Here is an 18,740-nt window from a genome sequence, read left to right on the forward strand (position 1 = left end):
AGGATTAGTTGGTGCAGCAACAGTGTCTGTAACTGTATTCAGCATTGAGTCGCCTGGATCAGACACAAAATTCTCTTCAGCGATTATATTTGTCTTGCAAAATTGCTTACATACATTACATTCACTGCAGATCCATGTCTCAATTTCAGAGGAAGCCATATTTTTAAGTATTTTATCACTTAAATTTACGCATTTGGCATGGAACCACTACCTACATGGTCCTGTACTTTTGATGGCTAAGTATTTTACACCAATGGCGCAGACTCCACAAGGATATTTTGCAGCCTTTTTGGTAGTATTTTTAAACATGATAGGATGTGCAAATTGATAACTATATTTTAATGAGTTTTCTTCAGTAAGTGTAGTAATAGTAGATTGTCAAAATAGAGTTATTGTAATAAGGATCCTGTTTTTTATCACTTGGTTTGGCAGACTCCAAGTTGTCAGAATTGTATGAGTGGTTTGATTAAGTGACAATCAAAATGCCTTGTCCAATAAAACAAGCAGTACCAACAATGAGGTGTGGTAATCAGCATTTTAAATGTCTCGGGTCTGTCCTTTTAAACCTTCCTTGGACTTCTACAAATATTTCAAAACCAAAATTAGCTAAACCAGTCCAGCCATTCTCGAGTTTTAGTGAAACTAACAAACGTCATTTCATATTTATAAATAGAGATTATAAAAATGTATTATATTATTGACCCGTTAGTGTTAGTAAACCATTCCCTCCTACACTTACCACCCAACAAAATCTTGCAAATATAGAATGTTATAACTTTAGAGCAATTTGATAATTACATAAGGATATTTGGGACACAAAAAACAGCCAAGGCAGAGTACAGCTCTGAAATAAGACAGCACTTACAGGTTTAAAGTTTGTTTTTGACAATAGAAGGATTGTGAAGGAAACAGGATCATTCTGGATATTTTCCATTGTTCAGCGATACAGTAACACACTGTGTGTTACTCAGCGTCTATCGAGTAACACTCGTAACACAACCAACACACTCTGTATTACTGAATACTTATATCACTAAACGATGTGACTAGAATTGTTGCATTAATGCCATCCAAATAAAGAAAAGTGATCATCATGGAAGAGACGTTGGTGGAAAGTATAGCAGTACATAAAGTACTCTACAATAGTTGGTTGTATATAGTTGGTTGAAAAAAGAATGTAAATTTGTCTTAAACTAATTTGAAACAACCTGAACATGTATATTGCTGTTAATACAGGGTTGCTACAGGAGTAAAATAATGAAATTCCCTGACTTTTCCCTGCTTTCCAGACCAAATTTTTCAATTTTCCCTGACTTTTTTCGACGCAATCCCCAGGGTTTTTGGCAATTAACGGGAGGAAAAAAAGCGGTGTTGAGGCTAACAGGGTGGCAAATATAAAAAAGCAAAAAATAAAGTGAACACAGTTTAATACGTACAAAAAGATTGACTTAAATGATCTTTTACAACACAGAAGTAAAATATGCGCCGCGCCGTCTGCAGGCTTGGACTCGGCGTGGCGGCAGTAAGTTTATTTGTGTAAAGGGATTTTATATATTTTTCCCTGACCAACGTCGAAATTCCCTGACTTTTCCCTGACTTGAGACCGGATTCCCTGACTTTTCCCTGATTTCCAGTCCTGTTTTTTTTCCCTGACCTGTAGCATCCCTGTAATACATGTGGGCATTACCAATTCAATAATTTAGTTATCAATTTAATATTAATTTTGAATTTACATTTATCAACATTGTTAAATTTACAATTTATTTTAATTATTAAATCTGTTGGGGCCAAGCGGCATCAGCATCACTACTCTACTAAGACACAGGCTAAAGGTTTACAATCCACGACACAACAACCACGCACCGTGTCCGAAATTGTGTTTAACCCTTTGCACGCCAGCCTATTTTCCAAAAGTACTACCCAGAAACGCCAAGGGTATTTTCAGCAGTTTTGCAAGCTTTCACAAAATTTATCATAACTTTTTTTATTTTTTAACAGATATTGATGATTTCTTTACCATTGTTTTGCTTATAACATTCTCTTGTTCAGTTGGTAAATTGTAGTTGCATAAATGTAATTTAAACTTATAAAAAAAATAAAAATTTAGAAAAAAAAAATTAAAATTTTCAAAAAAATGTTTTTTTAGCTCAAATAAATGGTTTCAAAAAACATTTAGGCTGATTTCCTGTTATATCCCAGTAATCTATATCTACCCCGTAACCGAATTAAAAAATTTCAAAAGCCTACCTTATATAGAAGTCCAGTTGTGATTTTTTCACTAAATGTGACACGGGCACAGTTTTTGTAAGTTGCATGGACGTTGTATGTAATGTTACACTATATTCACAAATCAATATTTGACACTATACAAATTGGTACTTTGGGATTATACCAACCACACCAGTATGAAGAACACAAAAATATAAATTTATAGATATATTATAAACAAGCGTTATAGAACGAAAAAACAACTCTTTAATTACAAAATTACAAACTTACAAAGATTATCAATTGTTGATGAGGTCAGATTCGCTTAAACTTTTTTCAATGAACTTAGAACGTTATAAAACAATGTAATTGAGTGACAGAACTAATATTCCATCAATCAAGAAGCATTTCCAGGCATTGTGATCCGTATTGTTGTCGCTGTTATCTTATCTTTCTCGAGAATTCCCGATTACGACAGGCCGCGCAGCATCACATGATTATTTAAGTTTTTTGCACGGTACATAATTGCCTTTCCATTACAATTCAATTTATATTTCTGATCAGCCCCTCTAGAAATATATTTTACTGATAGATACTATCTCGAGGGATGTTTTTCTTTCGTTGACATCAGCGCGAGCTTCGGAAGCACCCGCATTTTGGGTGGCGGAGTTTGATCAAGAATAAAAACAAGTTTTGTGTGTGTTTTTTCTCAATAAAGAGTTTAGTTTTTGTTTGGTAATGTTTGTTTTTGTTGAATTTTTGTGTGTTTAGAGAAATGTAGAGGTAAAACACGGAAGTACAACAAAGCGACGAAACCAGCTGAACGGGCGGCGAGACTCTGCAATCACGTTGTCTACTAGACCGCTCAACTTTCACCTCTGTCTGAGGATGTGGAGGGTTCCTGTTTTATATTGACGAAATATTGTTCTTACGCTAATCTAGTAATCAGTAGAAGCTAAATGTCACATAACGATTCATGTCTGGGTGTGGTCGGTATAATCCCAACGTACCAATGAATCTAATAAAAGGGGCATAATAAAAATGCCCTAACAACAAAAATAATGAGAGAATTACAAACGTAAACAACGCACAGCAACACGAACGTAACCTCACTCTCGACCAAGCAATCCAACAGCTGCAAAGCTCAAATACGACCAAACAAACAGTCCATAATGGAATTAACTACTTTGTGGTTGCAAAGCAACTAATCGACTATCGATTAGTCAAAATTTCGCGGCAATCAGATGAACTATAAGAAAATTACAGGTGAAAAACGTGACGTACCTATATTACGGCCGTTGGCGATTTTCGGTTGAGTAGTAGCCGACGGCCGTAATATAGGTACGTTGGCGTTCAAAGGGTTAAGAAAGTATACAGTCAACTTAGTTGTTTGGAAAACACAGTTAGTACAGATAAGAATGTAAATCTTAAAAGAATTTAAATGGTAAGCCTGAAAATAAGAGACTTTTGGATCACACAATTAGTTATCAACTTCTAAAAAAAACTTTTATGAAAAATAAACTACAGCGTTTCAAAATGAGTTCATTTGGCTGAATGTTTAGGTTGATTTCTCATTCTCCTGTATTTTCTATGTGATTGCCTGTAGTCTACGAGCTGAAAGCCAATTTGTATTGTATAAGCACACAACCTATCGATAGTTAAGTTTCACATTCTCCTGTATTTTCTATGTGATTGCCTGTAGTCTACGAGCTGAAAGCCAATTTGTATTGTATAAGCACACAACCTATCGATAGTTAAGTTTCACATTCTCCTGAATTTTCTATGTGATTGCCTGTAGTCTACGAGCTGAAAGCCAATTTGTATTGTATAAGCACACAACCTATCGATAGTTAAGTTTCACATTCTCCTGTATTTTCTATGTGATTGCCTGTAGTCTACGAGCTGAAAGCCAATTTGTATTGTATAAGCACACAACCTATCGATAGTTAAGTTTCACATAAAAAATAAATCAATCGTCAGCCACGCTTCTTTTGGTCCAATCGGAAGAGTATCAAAATATGAATTGATCATGTTTTCTTAGATCGTATCTTTCTTAGCTTTACATGCTTAAAAATATACCTGTCAGAATGTACATAATATCAGTTAATGATTTACACATTGCACCCGAGACTAAGGTTGGTATTACAGTGGGATACACTACAGCCGGATGGGCGAGAGCTGTAAGTAACACAATCGGAGGATGAGGCTTAGTCAAGTTTGTACAGAAGTACTTACACTTGACACATTGCACCTGAGGCTAAGGTCAGTATTACAATGGGATACACTGCAGCCGGATGGGCGAGAGCTGTAAGTAACACAATCGGAGGATGAGGCTTAGTCAAGTTTGTACAGAAGTACTTACACTTGACACATTGCACCTGAGGCTAAGGTCGGTATTACAATGGGATACACTGCAGCCGGATGGGCGAGAGCTGTAAGTAACACAATCGGAGGATGAGGCTTAGTCAAGTTTGTACAGAAGTACTTACACTTGACACATTGCACCCGAGGCTAAGGTCAGTATTACAATGGGATACACTGCAGCCGGATGGGCGAGAGCTGTAAGTAACACAATCGGAGGATGAGGCTTAGTCAAGTTTGTACAGAAGTACTTACACTTGACACATTGCACCCGAGGCTAAGGTCAGTATTACAGTGGGATACACTGCAGCCGGATGGGCGAGAGCTGTAAGTAACACAATCGGAGGATGAGGCTTAGTCAAGTTTGTACAGAAGTACTTACACTTGACACATTGCACCCGAGGCTAAGGTCAGTATTACAGTGGGATACACTGCAGCCGGATGGGCGAGAGCTGTAAGTAACACAATCGGAGGATGAGGCTTAGTCAAGTTTGTACAGAAGTACTTACACTTGACACATTGCACCTGAGGCTAAGGTCAGTATTACAGTGGGATACACTGCAGCCGGATGGGCGAGAGCTGTAAGTAACACAATCGGAGGATGAGGCTTAGTCAAGTTTGTACAGAAGTACTTACACTTGACACATTGCACCTGAGGCTAAGGTCAGTATTACAATGGGATACACTGCAGCCGGATGGGCGAGAGCTGTAAGTAACACAATCGGAGGATGAGGCTTAGTCAAGTTTGTACAGAAGTACTTACACTTGACACATTGCACCCGAGGCTAAGGTCAGTATTACAGTGGGATACACTGCAGCCGGATGGGCGAGAGCTGTAAGTAACACAATCGGAGGATGAGGCTTAGTCAAGTTTGTACAGAAGTACTTACACTTGACACATTGCACCCGAGGCTAAGGTCAGTATTACAATGGGATACACTGCAGCCGGATGGGCGAGAGCTGTAAGTAACACAATCGGAGGATGAGGCTTAGTCAAGTTTGTACAGAAGTACTTACACTTGACACATTGCACCTGAGGCTAAGGTCAGTATTACAGTGGGATACACTGCAGCCGGATGGGCGAGAGCTGTAAGTAACACAATCGGAGGATGAGGCTTAGTCAAGTTTGTACAGAAGTACTTACACTTGACACATTGCACCCGAGGCTAAGGTCAGTATTACAATGGGATACACTGCAGCCGGATGGGCGAGAGCTGTAAGTAACACAATCGGAGGATGAGGCTTAGTCAAGTTTGTACAGAAGTACTTACACTTGACACATTGCACCCGAGGCTAAGGTCAGTATTACAATGGGATACACTGCAGCCGGATGGGCGAGAGCTGTAAGTAACACAATCGGAGGATGAGGCTTAGTCAAGTTTGTACAGAAGTACTTACACTTGACACATTGCACCTGAGGCTAAGGTCAGTATTACAGTGGGATACACTGCAGCCGGATGGGCGAGAGCTGTAAGTAACACAATCGGAGGATGAGGCTTAGTCAAGGTTTGTACAGAAGTACTTACACTTGACACATTGCACCCGAGGCTAAGGTCAGTATTACAATGGGATACACTGCAGCCGGATGGGCGAGAGCTGTAAGTAACACAATCGGAGGATGAGGCTTAGTCAAGTTTGTACAGAAGTACTTACACTTGACACATTGCACCCGAGGCTAAGGTCAGTATTACAATGGGATACACTGCAGCCGGATGGGCGAGAGCTGTAAGTAACACAATCGGAGGATGAGGCTTAGTCAAGTTTGTACAGAAGTACTTACACTTGACACATTGCACCCGAGGCTAAGGTCAGTATTACAATGGGATACACTGCAGCCGGATGGGCGAGAGCTGTAAGTAACACAATCGGAGGATGAGGCTTAGTCAAGTTTGTACAGAAGTACTTACACTTGACACATTGCACCCGAGGCTAAGGTCAGTATTACAATGGGATACACTGCAGCCGGATGGGCGAGAGCTGTAAGTAACACAATCGGAGGATGAGGCTTAGTCAAGTTTGTACAGAAGTACTTACACTTGACACATTGCACCCGAGGCTAAGGTCAGTATTACAATGGGATACACTGCAGCCGGATGGGCGAGAGCTGTAAGTAACACAATCGGAGGATGAGGCTTAGTCAAGTTTGTACAGAAGTACTTACACTTGACACATTGCACCCGAGGCTAAGGTCAGTATTACAATGGGATACACTGCAGCCGGATGGGCGAGAGCTGTAAGTAACACAATCGGAGGATGAGGCTTAGTCAAGTTTGTACAGAAGTACTTACACTTGACACATTGCACCCGAGGCTAAGGTCAGTATTACAATGGGATACACTGCAGCCGGATGGGCGAGAGCTGTAAGTAACACAATCGGAGGATGAGGCTTAGTCAAGTTTGTACAGAAGTACTTACACTTGACACATTGCACCCGAGGCTAAGGTCAGTATTACAGTGGGATACACTGCAGCCGGATGGGCGAGAGCTGTAAGTAACACAATCGGAGGATGAGGCTTAGTCAAGTTTGTACAGAAGTACTTACACTTGACACATTGCACCCGAGGCTAAGGTCAGTATTACAATGGGATACACTGCAGCCGGATGGGCGAGAGCTGTAAGTAACACAATCGGAGGATGAGGCTTAGTCAAGTTTGTACAGAAGTACTTACACTTGACACATTGCACCCGAGGCTAAGGTCGGTATTACAGTGGGATACACTGCAGCCGGATGGGCGAGAGCTGTAAGTAACACAATCGGAGGATGAGGCTTAGTCAAGTTTGTACAGAAGTACTTACACTTGACATCGAATCTGCTCTTCTGTGGAATGCCAAAGATGTAAGATCTGATGTTAGCGCACGCCGCAACAAAGTCCATGGCGTGGCGATCGTCCTTATCCCACACCAAATGGTCGCCTTCTTTCAGAGTCTGGGAATGAAAATAAAATAGCAACACTCGGTCAAGGAACATACTACCAAGTATTAAACAGGATTGATTACATGTGGTCATTTCTCAAACCTTATTGATTTCACTGTAAATTAGCTTCCAAGACATGTTGAAAAAGCAACGAGAAGTCGCTCAGAATTTTGCTCAGTGAGTGACCACTACCATTATGATTTGTAACTTTGCTATTTGAGTGTATTCTGAGCTGAACAGTGAACTGCCGATGACTGAATGGTTTAACTGTTCAGAGCTGTTAAATTGTTGACATAACTGTACCAGTTTATAAATATCCATCAATTCAAAATTTGGTTTCTGTCAGATTATAATACTCGAGTTTTATGTCATTTCGCAATTTTTGCCATATACATATTAATTTTTTCAAACATTTTTTAGTTTATTACTTAAGACTTGGTTTATTACTTTCAGTTAATTCTCTCCTTAATTTATTAATAATAACTGCTGCATGCGGATGAACGCATTTTTTAATGGGCCACACAATCACAGTTATTACGGTAAGTGTCATTAAAATATGTTCTATACAGGGTGTTTGAAAAGTATGGGTACGGCTTAATATTTTAAAAACCATAGGAGATAACATCTATAAACTTTGCACAGTGTCATATGGCTATGTAAACTATTTTTCCTTGCTATTACCATGACATGCCAACCATGGGGGGACGGCCCACAGAGGAAAACATGGAAATCTTAAATTGAAGCATGGGTCGAGTGATACCTCATTTGAAAGAGCTCACTTAGTAGAGTTGAATGCCGCAAACCGCATCTCAAAAGGTTTATCCAATCAGAAATGGCGGGTTGTTTTAGGTACACATTGTGAAGTACATTATGCGCTACCATTTCTGACTGGATCGTCGTATTCTGATGCGGTAGGTGGCGTTTCACTCTACTACCCAATTTGTTTTCACTGACTTTTATTAATTAGCAAATTATGACATAAATTTATAACACAATAAATACCGATGTTTTTTAGTTTTATTTATTGTGTTAATTTATAGTAATTGTATAAAATCAAAGTTTAGTAATAAAATTACCTAAACATGATTTTTATCTTACTTATTTCAGTCTAAACTTACAAAAATTAAATAAAAGAATTATAAATTTAAAAAAATAACATTATAAATTTATATGGTCAAGTATAATTTTATACTATAAATATTGCTCAGTATATCAGCTTGAACATGTTTTATATATGCATGGGTGTGTGTTTTCTAGTGTTTTTTATCAGTTGTATAAATGTGATTAACTGTATTCAAGTATGTCGCCGAACATGTAAAATTTGTTCGGACAAATTATTTTTAAAGTGACATAAAATCCTTATTTATTGTCCAAATCCCTTAAAATTTTTACTAATTACACAAAATAGAGTATAACATCGAAATTTAGTAATAAAAATACCTAAACATGATTCTGATTGTATCCTACTTATTTTAGTCCAAACTTAATAAATAAATATAAAATAAAAAAAATCTAAACTTAAAAAAAATTTCACAGCATATAATTACATGGTCAAGTATAATTTTATACTAGAAATATTGCTTAGTCTATCAGCTTAAAAATAATAGCAAACATTACTAAGTTAGAGCATGTTGTGCCTGAGTTACAATGGGTTTTGTAAATGCATGTAAAAGTAGCAAATTGAAGCTGGCCTTAGAGCATCAATTTTCTCATATATCGGCTGGCTCTGAGCATTGCCATCATGCATTGATCCTTGGCTTTTTAATAACATTTATTTTTATTTGCTTGGCCTTAAAAGGGTTAATGACTGATGTAGGAATGGTTATTTGATCTCGGACACAACACATTATCATGAGAGTGTTACCAGAGAAATCACTAAAAGTGAGTTTCACACCTGAAACTGCTGCCATAAGCCCTTGCAACTCTCGCTGAAGACACTGGCACATTCTGCGATGCTCCAGCAGCGTTGATCCTTCAACTGATCCTGGGGCTCACGACTGCTGCCTTCCACTACAGAAACAAACATCGCATCAGATAACTGTTGGAACAGGTTCTTATAGTCTAATTTGCTGAGCGATAACAAAGCCTATCGTTCGAGGAGCTGGAAAAATTTCATTTCTGTACGTCTGTCTGTCCATACTATATCTCATCTCAGTATGAACTGAACTACAGACTTGAAATTTTGCATGAAGTTTCATTTATATATTAGCAACATTGAGTTTGATTATGGTGCATGTCACTCTAGGAAATTTGGCTGAACATTAACAAATCGTTTAACTGGCCATGGGTAACCATGATGGCAACAAGAAGATAGCAAAATGAATAAATTTGTAAACAAGTTGAGTACAATCATATGAGATGAAGACAAGATCTGACTTGAATGCACCCTTCAGCTGCAGTAGCCTCCCTACCTCACTACTCATGTGACAAAACATTTCTACAAGCTTTATATTTTACATGAAACTTCATTTCTACATAGATGTCCACAAGGGATGTCCAGCCATGGAATTTATCTCTTAGTAGACTGACACAGTTTCTATTCTGTCTTGTCTATCTGACCGCAGGACAAGTGACCTTAGTGAGCTCTGTTACGTGACAGGTACTTGGTTCGCCGTTTGGTTGGCTGAGTGGTCTTTTATTTATTTTTTTTGGAGTAAACTCCAATACACCAATGGAGATAACCAGCGCCAGGTGGGGCTCGCGAACGCATTGTCGATCACACACACTGTTAGTAACCACCCACTCGTCGTTGATCTTCATCTTTCACAGTTTCATGAATCACGTCACGTAAAATAAAATGTTTGGGATTAACCAACTCCTGACTCAAGGAGTTGACAAATTATATCTTGATTACATCAGTCGGGTGGCCACCCTAAATATGTATTAGTATTTTTAAGTAACAATGCTCAAAATATACAAGTTTTTAAATTTGTTGAAATGAAAAAAAAAAATTATCGATAACTTATAGTTTTAATATATTTGTTTGAAGAAACACATTTTAAGTGCCATATAGCCAAAACAAAACTGGAACGACATCTGGTTATTCATAAATTTTAAATGTGTTGAAAATTTCAAAACTATTAAATAGGTTGTTTAACCCTTTGACTAGTAATCCTGCAATGGATTCGGGAGCGCCCTACGTTCCTCCTATAGAAATCCCGATAGCCATGGGGAACGCTATGACGCTAAACAGTTTTCATAATAATGTTTCGTGATGAAACATCTCTCGCTTGACTACGAATGCGATCTAGCGGAATAAAGGAGAAACAGTTTCAAGTAGTTTTTGTTTTCCCAGTACATCACAGTTGCTCTTTCATTTCTTTCAGACCCAATTGGTGGTATTCAGACCATATAACGATATTCAATCAGTTGTTCCGAGTAATCAGCTGATTCTATTTCTGTTTGTGTAGTGAATACAGATTGTATCTTCACTACACAATTACATGAATTATGTAAATGCCTCGAAACAGGCTCTGCCTTGGAGGCCAATACTTTGTTTCTCGGTATATGTATGTATGTATGTGTGGCATGAATGTTAATATGTGAAGGTCAGCCAGTACTGATATACTATGTAATCGCGTGCTATGCACAAGATTATTTTGCTATGTATGTGGTTTGCATTTATATTTGTTGTATATTTGTATTGAATATGTTGGAATGTGTGCATATTTATGAGAAATAAAGTTTATTCTATTCTACTTTTCCATTACCGGTTGTTCCATTACGGCCTTGATTGTAAACGTTTTGTTGTTTACCGTGGGTAAATTAATGTGGCTGTTTGTGTAATTATTGATTACGTAAATTGGTGCAAGAAAAACTTAAATGAATTTTTTGCTAAGATGCTCCTCTGAGACTTACTGCTAGGCATTTTCCCACCATCATCCCTGCTGCAGATAAGAAGTACAAGCCTAAGAGAGCATGTTACGTGTGCAGATAGACCGGTGCCGTGACACCATGTGCGGGGATAGTGACGTTTCACTTTGTGTGCCCGACTGCTTCTGTGCCTTCCATACCATCAAAGATTTCTGAGGAGACTTGTGTACAGTTACTAACATGTACCTTAGTATGTTTATGAGAAAATGCTGAATATTTTGATTTGTTCTCATATTTTGTAAATATCATAACTTTTGTGCCTAATTAGATTATTTTCTGTATAAATACAAAAAAAACTTCAAAAACATTTAATTGAGTTGTTTTTCATCACACATCTACTGCAGTAAACACAAATTACAAAAAAAAAAAAAAAAAACAAACTCTAAAATGTTTAAAACTGACTTTTTAGGACACTCTTACTGAGAAAAAACCCACCAGTCACAGGGTTAAAAGGTGATTGGTTCGCAGGTAACTGGTAAATTCCCAATGTAAATACAACTGATCTGAAAAGTGCATCTCTCTCCTTAAACAAAACGCTACAACTAAAGTAGTCAACTCTTGTTACCTGCATCTGGAAGGTTTTTCCAGTCGAGAGGGGTTGGTGGACGTCGGCTCTTCCACAGGTTGTCCATACTGAGCAGGTATTTTATATCATCATGGAACAGCTTTGTGAACAGTTTCTCCGGATCGTACTGACAACTCTGAGCCCAACCTCTCGTAGACACACGTTCCACGTTACCTTCATCTGTCGCTTTCGCCGTCAATGCATCTTCACCGGCTTCACCTGTAGTCATATCTAACAATCAGTTTTCCACTGACAAAAACACAAATAGTGAGAGTTGATATAAAATAGATCAGATGAAGATTCTACAGTATGAAGTCTAAATCAAATTAAAGGAATTTGGAAAACTAATCCCAATGGTGAATTTATTTAATCTAGTTGCTTTGTTTTACCTTCTTTCATTCACTTGAAGAAGAAATCAAACTACGGATCTTAAAATAATATGTTTTAAGTCATAATTTTATATGATGGGTAAACTCTGTTACATTTGTTTAAAAATAAAACATCTTTATTATCACTACTCACAATAACAATGTGCTTATAAATTCTGTGTCATTAGAATCTTAATTATTTTGTATATAAATTCAATATATAACACAGATTGACAAGATGGTGCCTACTAGTAAGTCTCTACGTGATAAAGTAAGATACTACTGTTCTAAAGTATTAAATAATAAAACTGGAGGTATTCAATGCAAGAATAAACTCGATATATAGTTTCATTTTGAGTGTGCCATGTGATGAAAAATCAAATTGTAGTTGTAAAACGTGTACCAGCATTTTCAGATCACTTGAGTGTAATAAATCTACTGACATCAAAATCGAAAGAGATGCGTGTTGTCATCAAACCAAAGTGAAATGAGGAAGCAGTTAACTTTACTCCGAGACGAGAATATGAGGTTAGCTGGAATATTGACAAACCAAGCAGAAGCTATTGGTGATATTGTGATGACCAAGATCAAAGATAAACGTTTATATGCTAGGAAACTTAAGAGGAACCTAACAAATGTTAATCAAGAATCAAGATCTTTATTAGTCTTTAAACACAGTACACATATGCAATTGACTTCGTCAAAATACTCATCAGTAATAATTACAGTTATTTTGTACAACCACTCTAAAGTTTAAAATATTAACAAATTAGAAGATTTAACAAGGATAATAAATTAATAAATAATTAACAACAAGAACATTACAAATAACAACAAATAACAATAACAAGAGAATAAAAGCAACAAAAGAATGAAATGTGTCTAAAAACTTATATCACTAGTATCACAGGCAAAGTATTCATTGACACAATAAAATGCTTTTCCTTTTAACCAGCTATTAATTACAGAACGTTACTCCAGGTTACCAGAGGCGCTGTAGGACAAAGTTTACAATCCAGATTTCTGGCCAGTTGGCATTTTTTGTAAATCAATTCTGTTTCTCACGCAGGAGTAATAGGCCTAGTGAACTTCAAGACTCCTCTGTAGTGAAATCGTTATCCAGGTTACCAGAGGCGCTGTAGGACAAAGTTTACAATCCAGATTTCTGGCCAGTTGGCATTTTTTGTAAATCAATTCTGTTTCTCACGCAGGAGTAATAGGCCTAGTGAACTTCAAGACTCCTCTGTAGTGAAATCGTTATCCAGGTTACCAGAGGCACTGTAGGACAAAGTTTACAATCCAGATTTTTGGCCAGTTGGCATTTTTTGTAAATCAATTCTGTTTCTCACGCAGGAGTAATAGGCCTAGTGAACTTCAAGACTCCTCTGTAGTGAAATCGTTATCCAGGTTACCAGAGGCACTGTAGGACAAAGTTTACAATCCAGATTTTTGGCCAGTTGGCATTTTTTGTAAATCAATTCTGTTTCTCACGCAGGAGTAATAGGCCTAGTGAACTTCAAGACTCCTCTGTAGTGAAATCGTTATCCAGGTTACCAGAGGCACTGTAGGACAAAGTTTACAACCCAGATTTTCTGGCCAGTTGGAATTTTTTGTAAATCAATTCTGTTTCTCACGCAGGAGTAATAGGCCTAGTGAACTTCAAGACTCCTCTGTAGTGAAATCATTATCCAGGTTACCAGAGGCGCTGTAGGACAAAGTTTACAACCCAGATTTCTGGCCAGTTGGAATTTTTTGTAAATCAATTCTGTTTCTCACGCAGGAGTAATAGGCCTAGTGAACTTCAAGACTCCTCTGTAGTGAAATCGTTATCCAGGTTACCAGAGGCGCTGTAGGACAAAGTTTACAACCCAGATTTCTGGCCAGTTGGAATTTTTTGTAAATCAATTCTGTTTCTCACGCAGGAGTAATAGGCCTAGTGAACTTCAAGACTCCTCTGTAGTGAAATCATTATCCAGGTTACCAGAGGCGCTGTAGGACAAAGTTTACAACCCAGATTTCTGGCCAGTTGGAATTTTTTGTAAATCAATTCTGTTTCTCACGCAGGAGTAATAGGCCTAGTGAACTTCAAGACTCCTCTGTAGTGAAATCGTTATCCAGGTTACCAGAGGCGCTGTAGGACAAAGTTTACAACCCAGATTTCTGGCCAGTTGGAATTTTTTGTAAATCAATTCTGTTTCTCATGCAGGAGTAATAGGCCTAGTGAACTTCAAGACTCCTCTGTAGTGAAATCGTTATCCAGGTTACCAGAAGTGCTGTGGGACAAAGTTTACGCCTTTTTTAACTCTATGAGATCAATTGACTGTGTTTCTTTAAATGGCAAGCCTACAAGAGGGTCTACTTGCATTGATAAAGTATGAAGTTATACTAACATATGTACATCTGCTGAAGCAGTCAAATCCCTTCTCCCGGATCATGGAGGATTGATCCTGACAGCTGAGTATACTTCTGTGTTGGACAATAATAATTGTGTGAATGAAACCTTCTCTTGTAGGCTACTGATAATTTTAACAAGTTTTGTCCAATATTAACTAAATCTAGAAACCATAATGATGAACATGTATATAAGTGGTTAACCCTTTCCTTGGTCATGTAAGAAGTTTAGTTCTACTGCTTTATGATAAATCTAAAAAAGACAAAACATATAAACTAAAGTATAATAAACTATAAACTTATTATAAAAAGCAAAAACAATTAGCTCAATTTCAAGCCAATGAAAAATGTATCATGGAGGCTAATAACAATGTAACAAATGGTATCATAAACTGTGAATGTGGTCGCAAAAGTAAACCTCCCTAAAGAAGTTCCTCTGTCATCAGAAACACTAAATAAATATTTTATAAATATAGGTAGTAATAACTAAATGTAGACACAAGTGATGTAAATAATGTTTTTAATTAAATCAAACCTAATTTAAGTTATGTAGGTGTCTTTTCTTCCCATTGAACTCACATATCCCCACATGAGCTTTTTAAGTTTGTTTTACAGTTCAGTCATTCTGTGTGAAGATATTTACAGCATATCCAACTATTAAGTTTTTAATTGATGTACTTCAGGTTCCTCTGGCTTATCTGTTTAACCCTCCATCAGGTGCTTAAAATTAGAAACACCATCAGGCGCTCACGGAGGTTTCCTCCAGGTTAGCGAATAATGGATATCATAGTCGTTTAAACTGTTTTTATTTGTTTATATATTCATACTGATTTAATTACAATGTAATATATTCATTTTTAGAAATTAAATAAAAATTACTCTCTTATGTAATGAATTTTCCAAATAAGAAATTCAAAATCTTAAAAAATGTTATTGTATAATAACAACATAATTAATTTTAAGGAATAATACAATTAATTGCAAAAATGTTTAACTTACTGTAATAATATATGGAAATTAACTTAGTTTTTAACTTCTTACAAAAACAACTTACTTCAATTCTTGAGATATTATACAATTGTAATGTCAATTATTACTCTGAAATCAAAATTTATTCTTTACTAAAAATTTTTTTACACACTGCACAGAGTTTCAAAACATTTTCCTTCTGGTTCTTATAACGACAGTGTTCACTCCATAAACAGTACTGAAATGTTCCCTAGCACACTGGTACTGTACTGACAAGTCTCTCGTCTTCATTCTCCATTTCACAAAATTCAAATAAAATATATTGTAAAACTTAAAAAGAAACCATCACAGTTCACACATTTAGGCGCACACGAATTATTACTCCATAAAAACTAAACACAATAAGGCACTCACGGAGATTTCGTCCAAGCACTACAAACACAACATCGGGCGCTCACGGAGGAATCATCCAGTCTCGCACGGAAGTAGACCTCATACTGACAGATTTTGACAAAGATAAGCGGGAGGCTATTGTTTTGCTTCCCCGAAAGATGCTCGTGAAGTACATTGCGGAAACGACTGCCGACATCAGAAAAGTAGTACTATTTTTAATAATAAAAAATACACGGAGGAAAACTCCGTTTAGCGCCCGATGTAGGGTTAATAGAGTGGTGGTAGAGATGGGTGCTGCGCCTTCTCGTTTTGGACCAAAAACGGAAAAGAAAGAACATTTCTACTTAGAATCTCACACTTTTGTCAGCTGGAAAGGTGATGGTCACTGTCTTTGAGGATTCCCATGGTATAATCATGATAGATTATTTGAAAAAAGGCAGATCCATAACTGGGCCCTATAATGCTGTTCTGATGGATCGTTTGAAACAAGGACTCATTATTAAGAAGTCAAAGAATGGCAGGGAAGAAGGTGCTGTTTCACCAGGATAATGCTCCAGCCCACACTAAACTATCGCAATGGCAACTTCGACTTGTGATTCGAATTGATTCCTCACCCACCCTATTCACCAGTCTTGGCTTCGAATGACTTCTCCTTATTCCCAAACTTGAAAATTTGGCTTGGTGGGAAGAAATTTTCACCGAATAAGGAAGTGTCTGCAGCTGTGACAGACTATTTTGCACAATTTAACAAGGCCTACTTTGCTAATGGGTTGAAAAAATTGGAAACTCGTTGGACCAAGTGTATAGCCTTGCAAGGAGACTATGTCGGGAAATAAAGTGAGTTTTTGCCTGGGTTGAGCATACAAATCAGTTATGTACTAGACTTGCCAGAGTTTTATTTTTGATGCGGAAGTTGAAGTCTAGATCAACTAACAATATTTAATTCTAAATGCCTATATTACGCTTTTTTCATTTTCATTTATTGTATGGTGTAACCCTATGAGGTAACTCGATTGTAGCTAAAAATGTTTTTGTGGCAGAAGAAAGTAGTTAAAGAGTTACTGCTGGTGTTAGTAATGGAGATTCCTACAAAGATTACTTCACTAATTTTAGTATTTTAACTTTACCTTGTATATTTATTCAGTATATTTCATTGTATTTCAAAGACCATTTTAACAAATTAACTTTAAAATCTATGTATATAACCATAATACAAAAAATAAAGAAAAATGTTAGGCTAGAGAAATCTAAAACTAGCATAAGGTATAAGACTTTTTAATAGGTTGTTAGTACCATAAAGAAATATGCCCTATAAGACATTTAAGACAACTATAGAAAAGTTTTAAAACCCTAAAGCATACTAATCAGTTAAGGAGTTTAAAGAGAATTTTGACAATTTAGTATGACTAATGTAGGGTAGCATAATAGTTTTATTATGTTTAATTTTAGTAAAAAATGACTATATCTATTACACTGTGAACTGTGTTTAACTGCACCAAAGATTCTGATTTATTCATTTACATTACAAAATTAAAGCTAATGATTGTTTTTAAGCTTTCTTAGATAGTGGGTTTTCAATTTGTATAGTATACTTGTAGTTGATAACCAATTGATGGCATTAATCAAGGAAACCGTTGAGATAGTGAAAATTTAAATATGGACATTGAATATTCACTGAGAGAATTTATATAACAAAATCAATTTCAGAATTGTTCACACATGACAGTATTAATTTTGTACGATTAAGAAAAATGTGCCCATTCCATCGCATTTTTATATGGATATCACCTCACCTCGTTGACAATCTGTTTTTATAATCTCCTTGAAGCTATACTCATAATTTATGTAACAATTATTCAACTAGCTCACCTGCTGCTTCTGGATCCGCAGTGTCCGGGGAGACATCCTCATCTGGATCTTCTTCTCCAAACAGCTGACTGAAAATAAGAACAAGGGGAAAGTGTATAATAGCACTCGACCAACACAATCTTATAGCTGAAAGCATCACACGGTTTTTAATTATTTGTAGGACTGGATGTATTGCAGTCAAGAGGAGGAATTCAACACACAGAAGAAAAATCTTGCTAATCCTGAGGGGGCAGAAAGTACAAATATTGTTACAGGAATTTGAGCAAAAAAACATGTATCACTTTTGGTCCTGACACGAAATGAAAACTTGACGAGTTCCACTTGGCATGACTCTTATTGAAAATGTAAAAATAATATTACCACAAGTTGAGGTAAGTAACGAATAATTTAATCTACACTGGGTCTCCAACCAGAAAGGTCATGTCCACACATAAACAAGTTGAGGTAAGAATTAACTCTACACGGGGTATCCAACCACAAAGGTTATGTCCACACATAAACAAGTTGAGGTAAGAATTAACTCTACACGGGGTATCCAACCACAAAGGTTATGTCCACACATAAACAAGTTGAGGTAAGAATTAACTCTACACGGGGTATCCAACCACAAAGGTTATGTCCACACATAAACAAGTTGAGGTAAGAATTAACTCTACACGGGGTATCCAACCACAAAGGTTATGTCCACACATAAACAAGTTGAGGTAAGAATTAACTCTACACGGGGTATCCAACCACAAAGGTTATGTCCACACATAAACAAGTTGAGGTAAGAATTAACTCTACACGGGGTATCCAACCACAAAGGTTATGTCCACACATAAACAAG

General features: G+C 36.8%; 1 protein-coding gene across 1 annotated transcript in view; it reads right to left on the reverse strand.

The window, feature by feature from the left end:
* Window positions 1-18,740, reverse strand: part of LOC124356049 (SUMO-activating enzyme subunit 2) — a 68,835-nt gene that overhangs the window by 29,641 nt on the left and 20,454 nt on the right. The window contains exons 5-8 of the mRNA XM_046807207.1: window positions 17,912-17,979; window positions 11,922-12,140; window positions 9,378-9,493; window positions 7,366-7,495 (exon numbers count right to left, since the gene is read on the reverse strand). Coding sequence (XP_046663163.1) covers window positions 7,366-7,495; window positions 9,378-9,493; window positions 11,922-12,140; window positions 17,912-17,979 — 533 coding nt within the window. The remainder of the gene's footprint in view (window positions 1-7,365; window positions 7,496-9,377; window positions 9,494-11,921; window positions 12,141-17,911; window positions 17,980-18,740) is intronic.

This window comes from Homalodisca vitripennis, chromosome 2 (genome assembly GCF_021130785.1).
Source record: "Homalodisca vitripennis isolate AUS2020 chromosome 2, UT_GWSS_2.1, whole genome shotgun sequence".
In the NCBI taxonomy this organism is placed as follows: Eukaryota; Metazoa; Arthropoda; class Insecta; order Hemiptera; family Cicadellidae; genus Homalodisca; species Homalodisca vitripennis.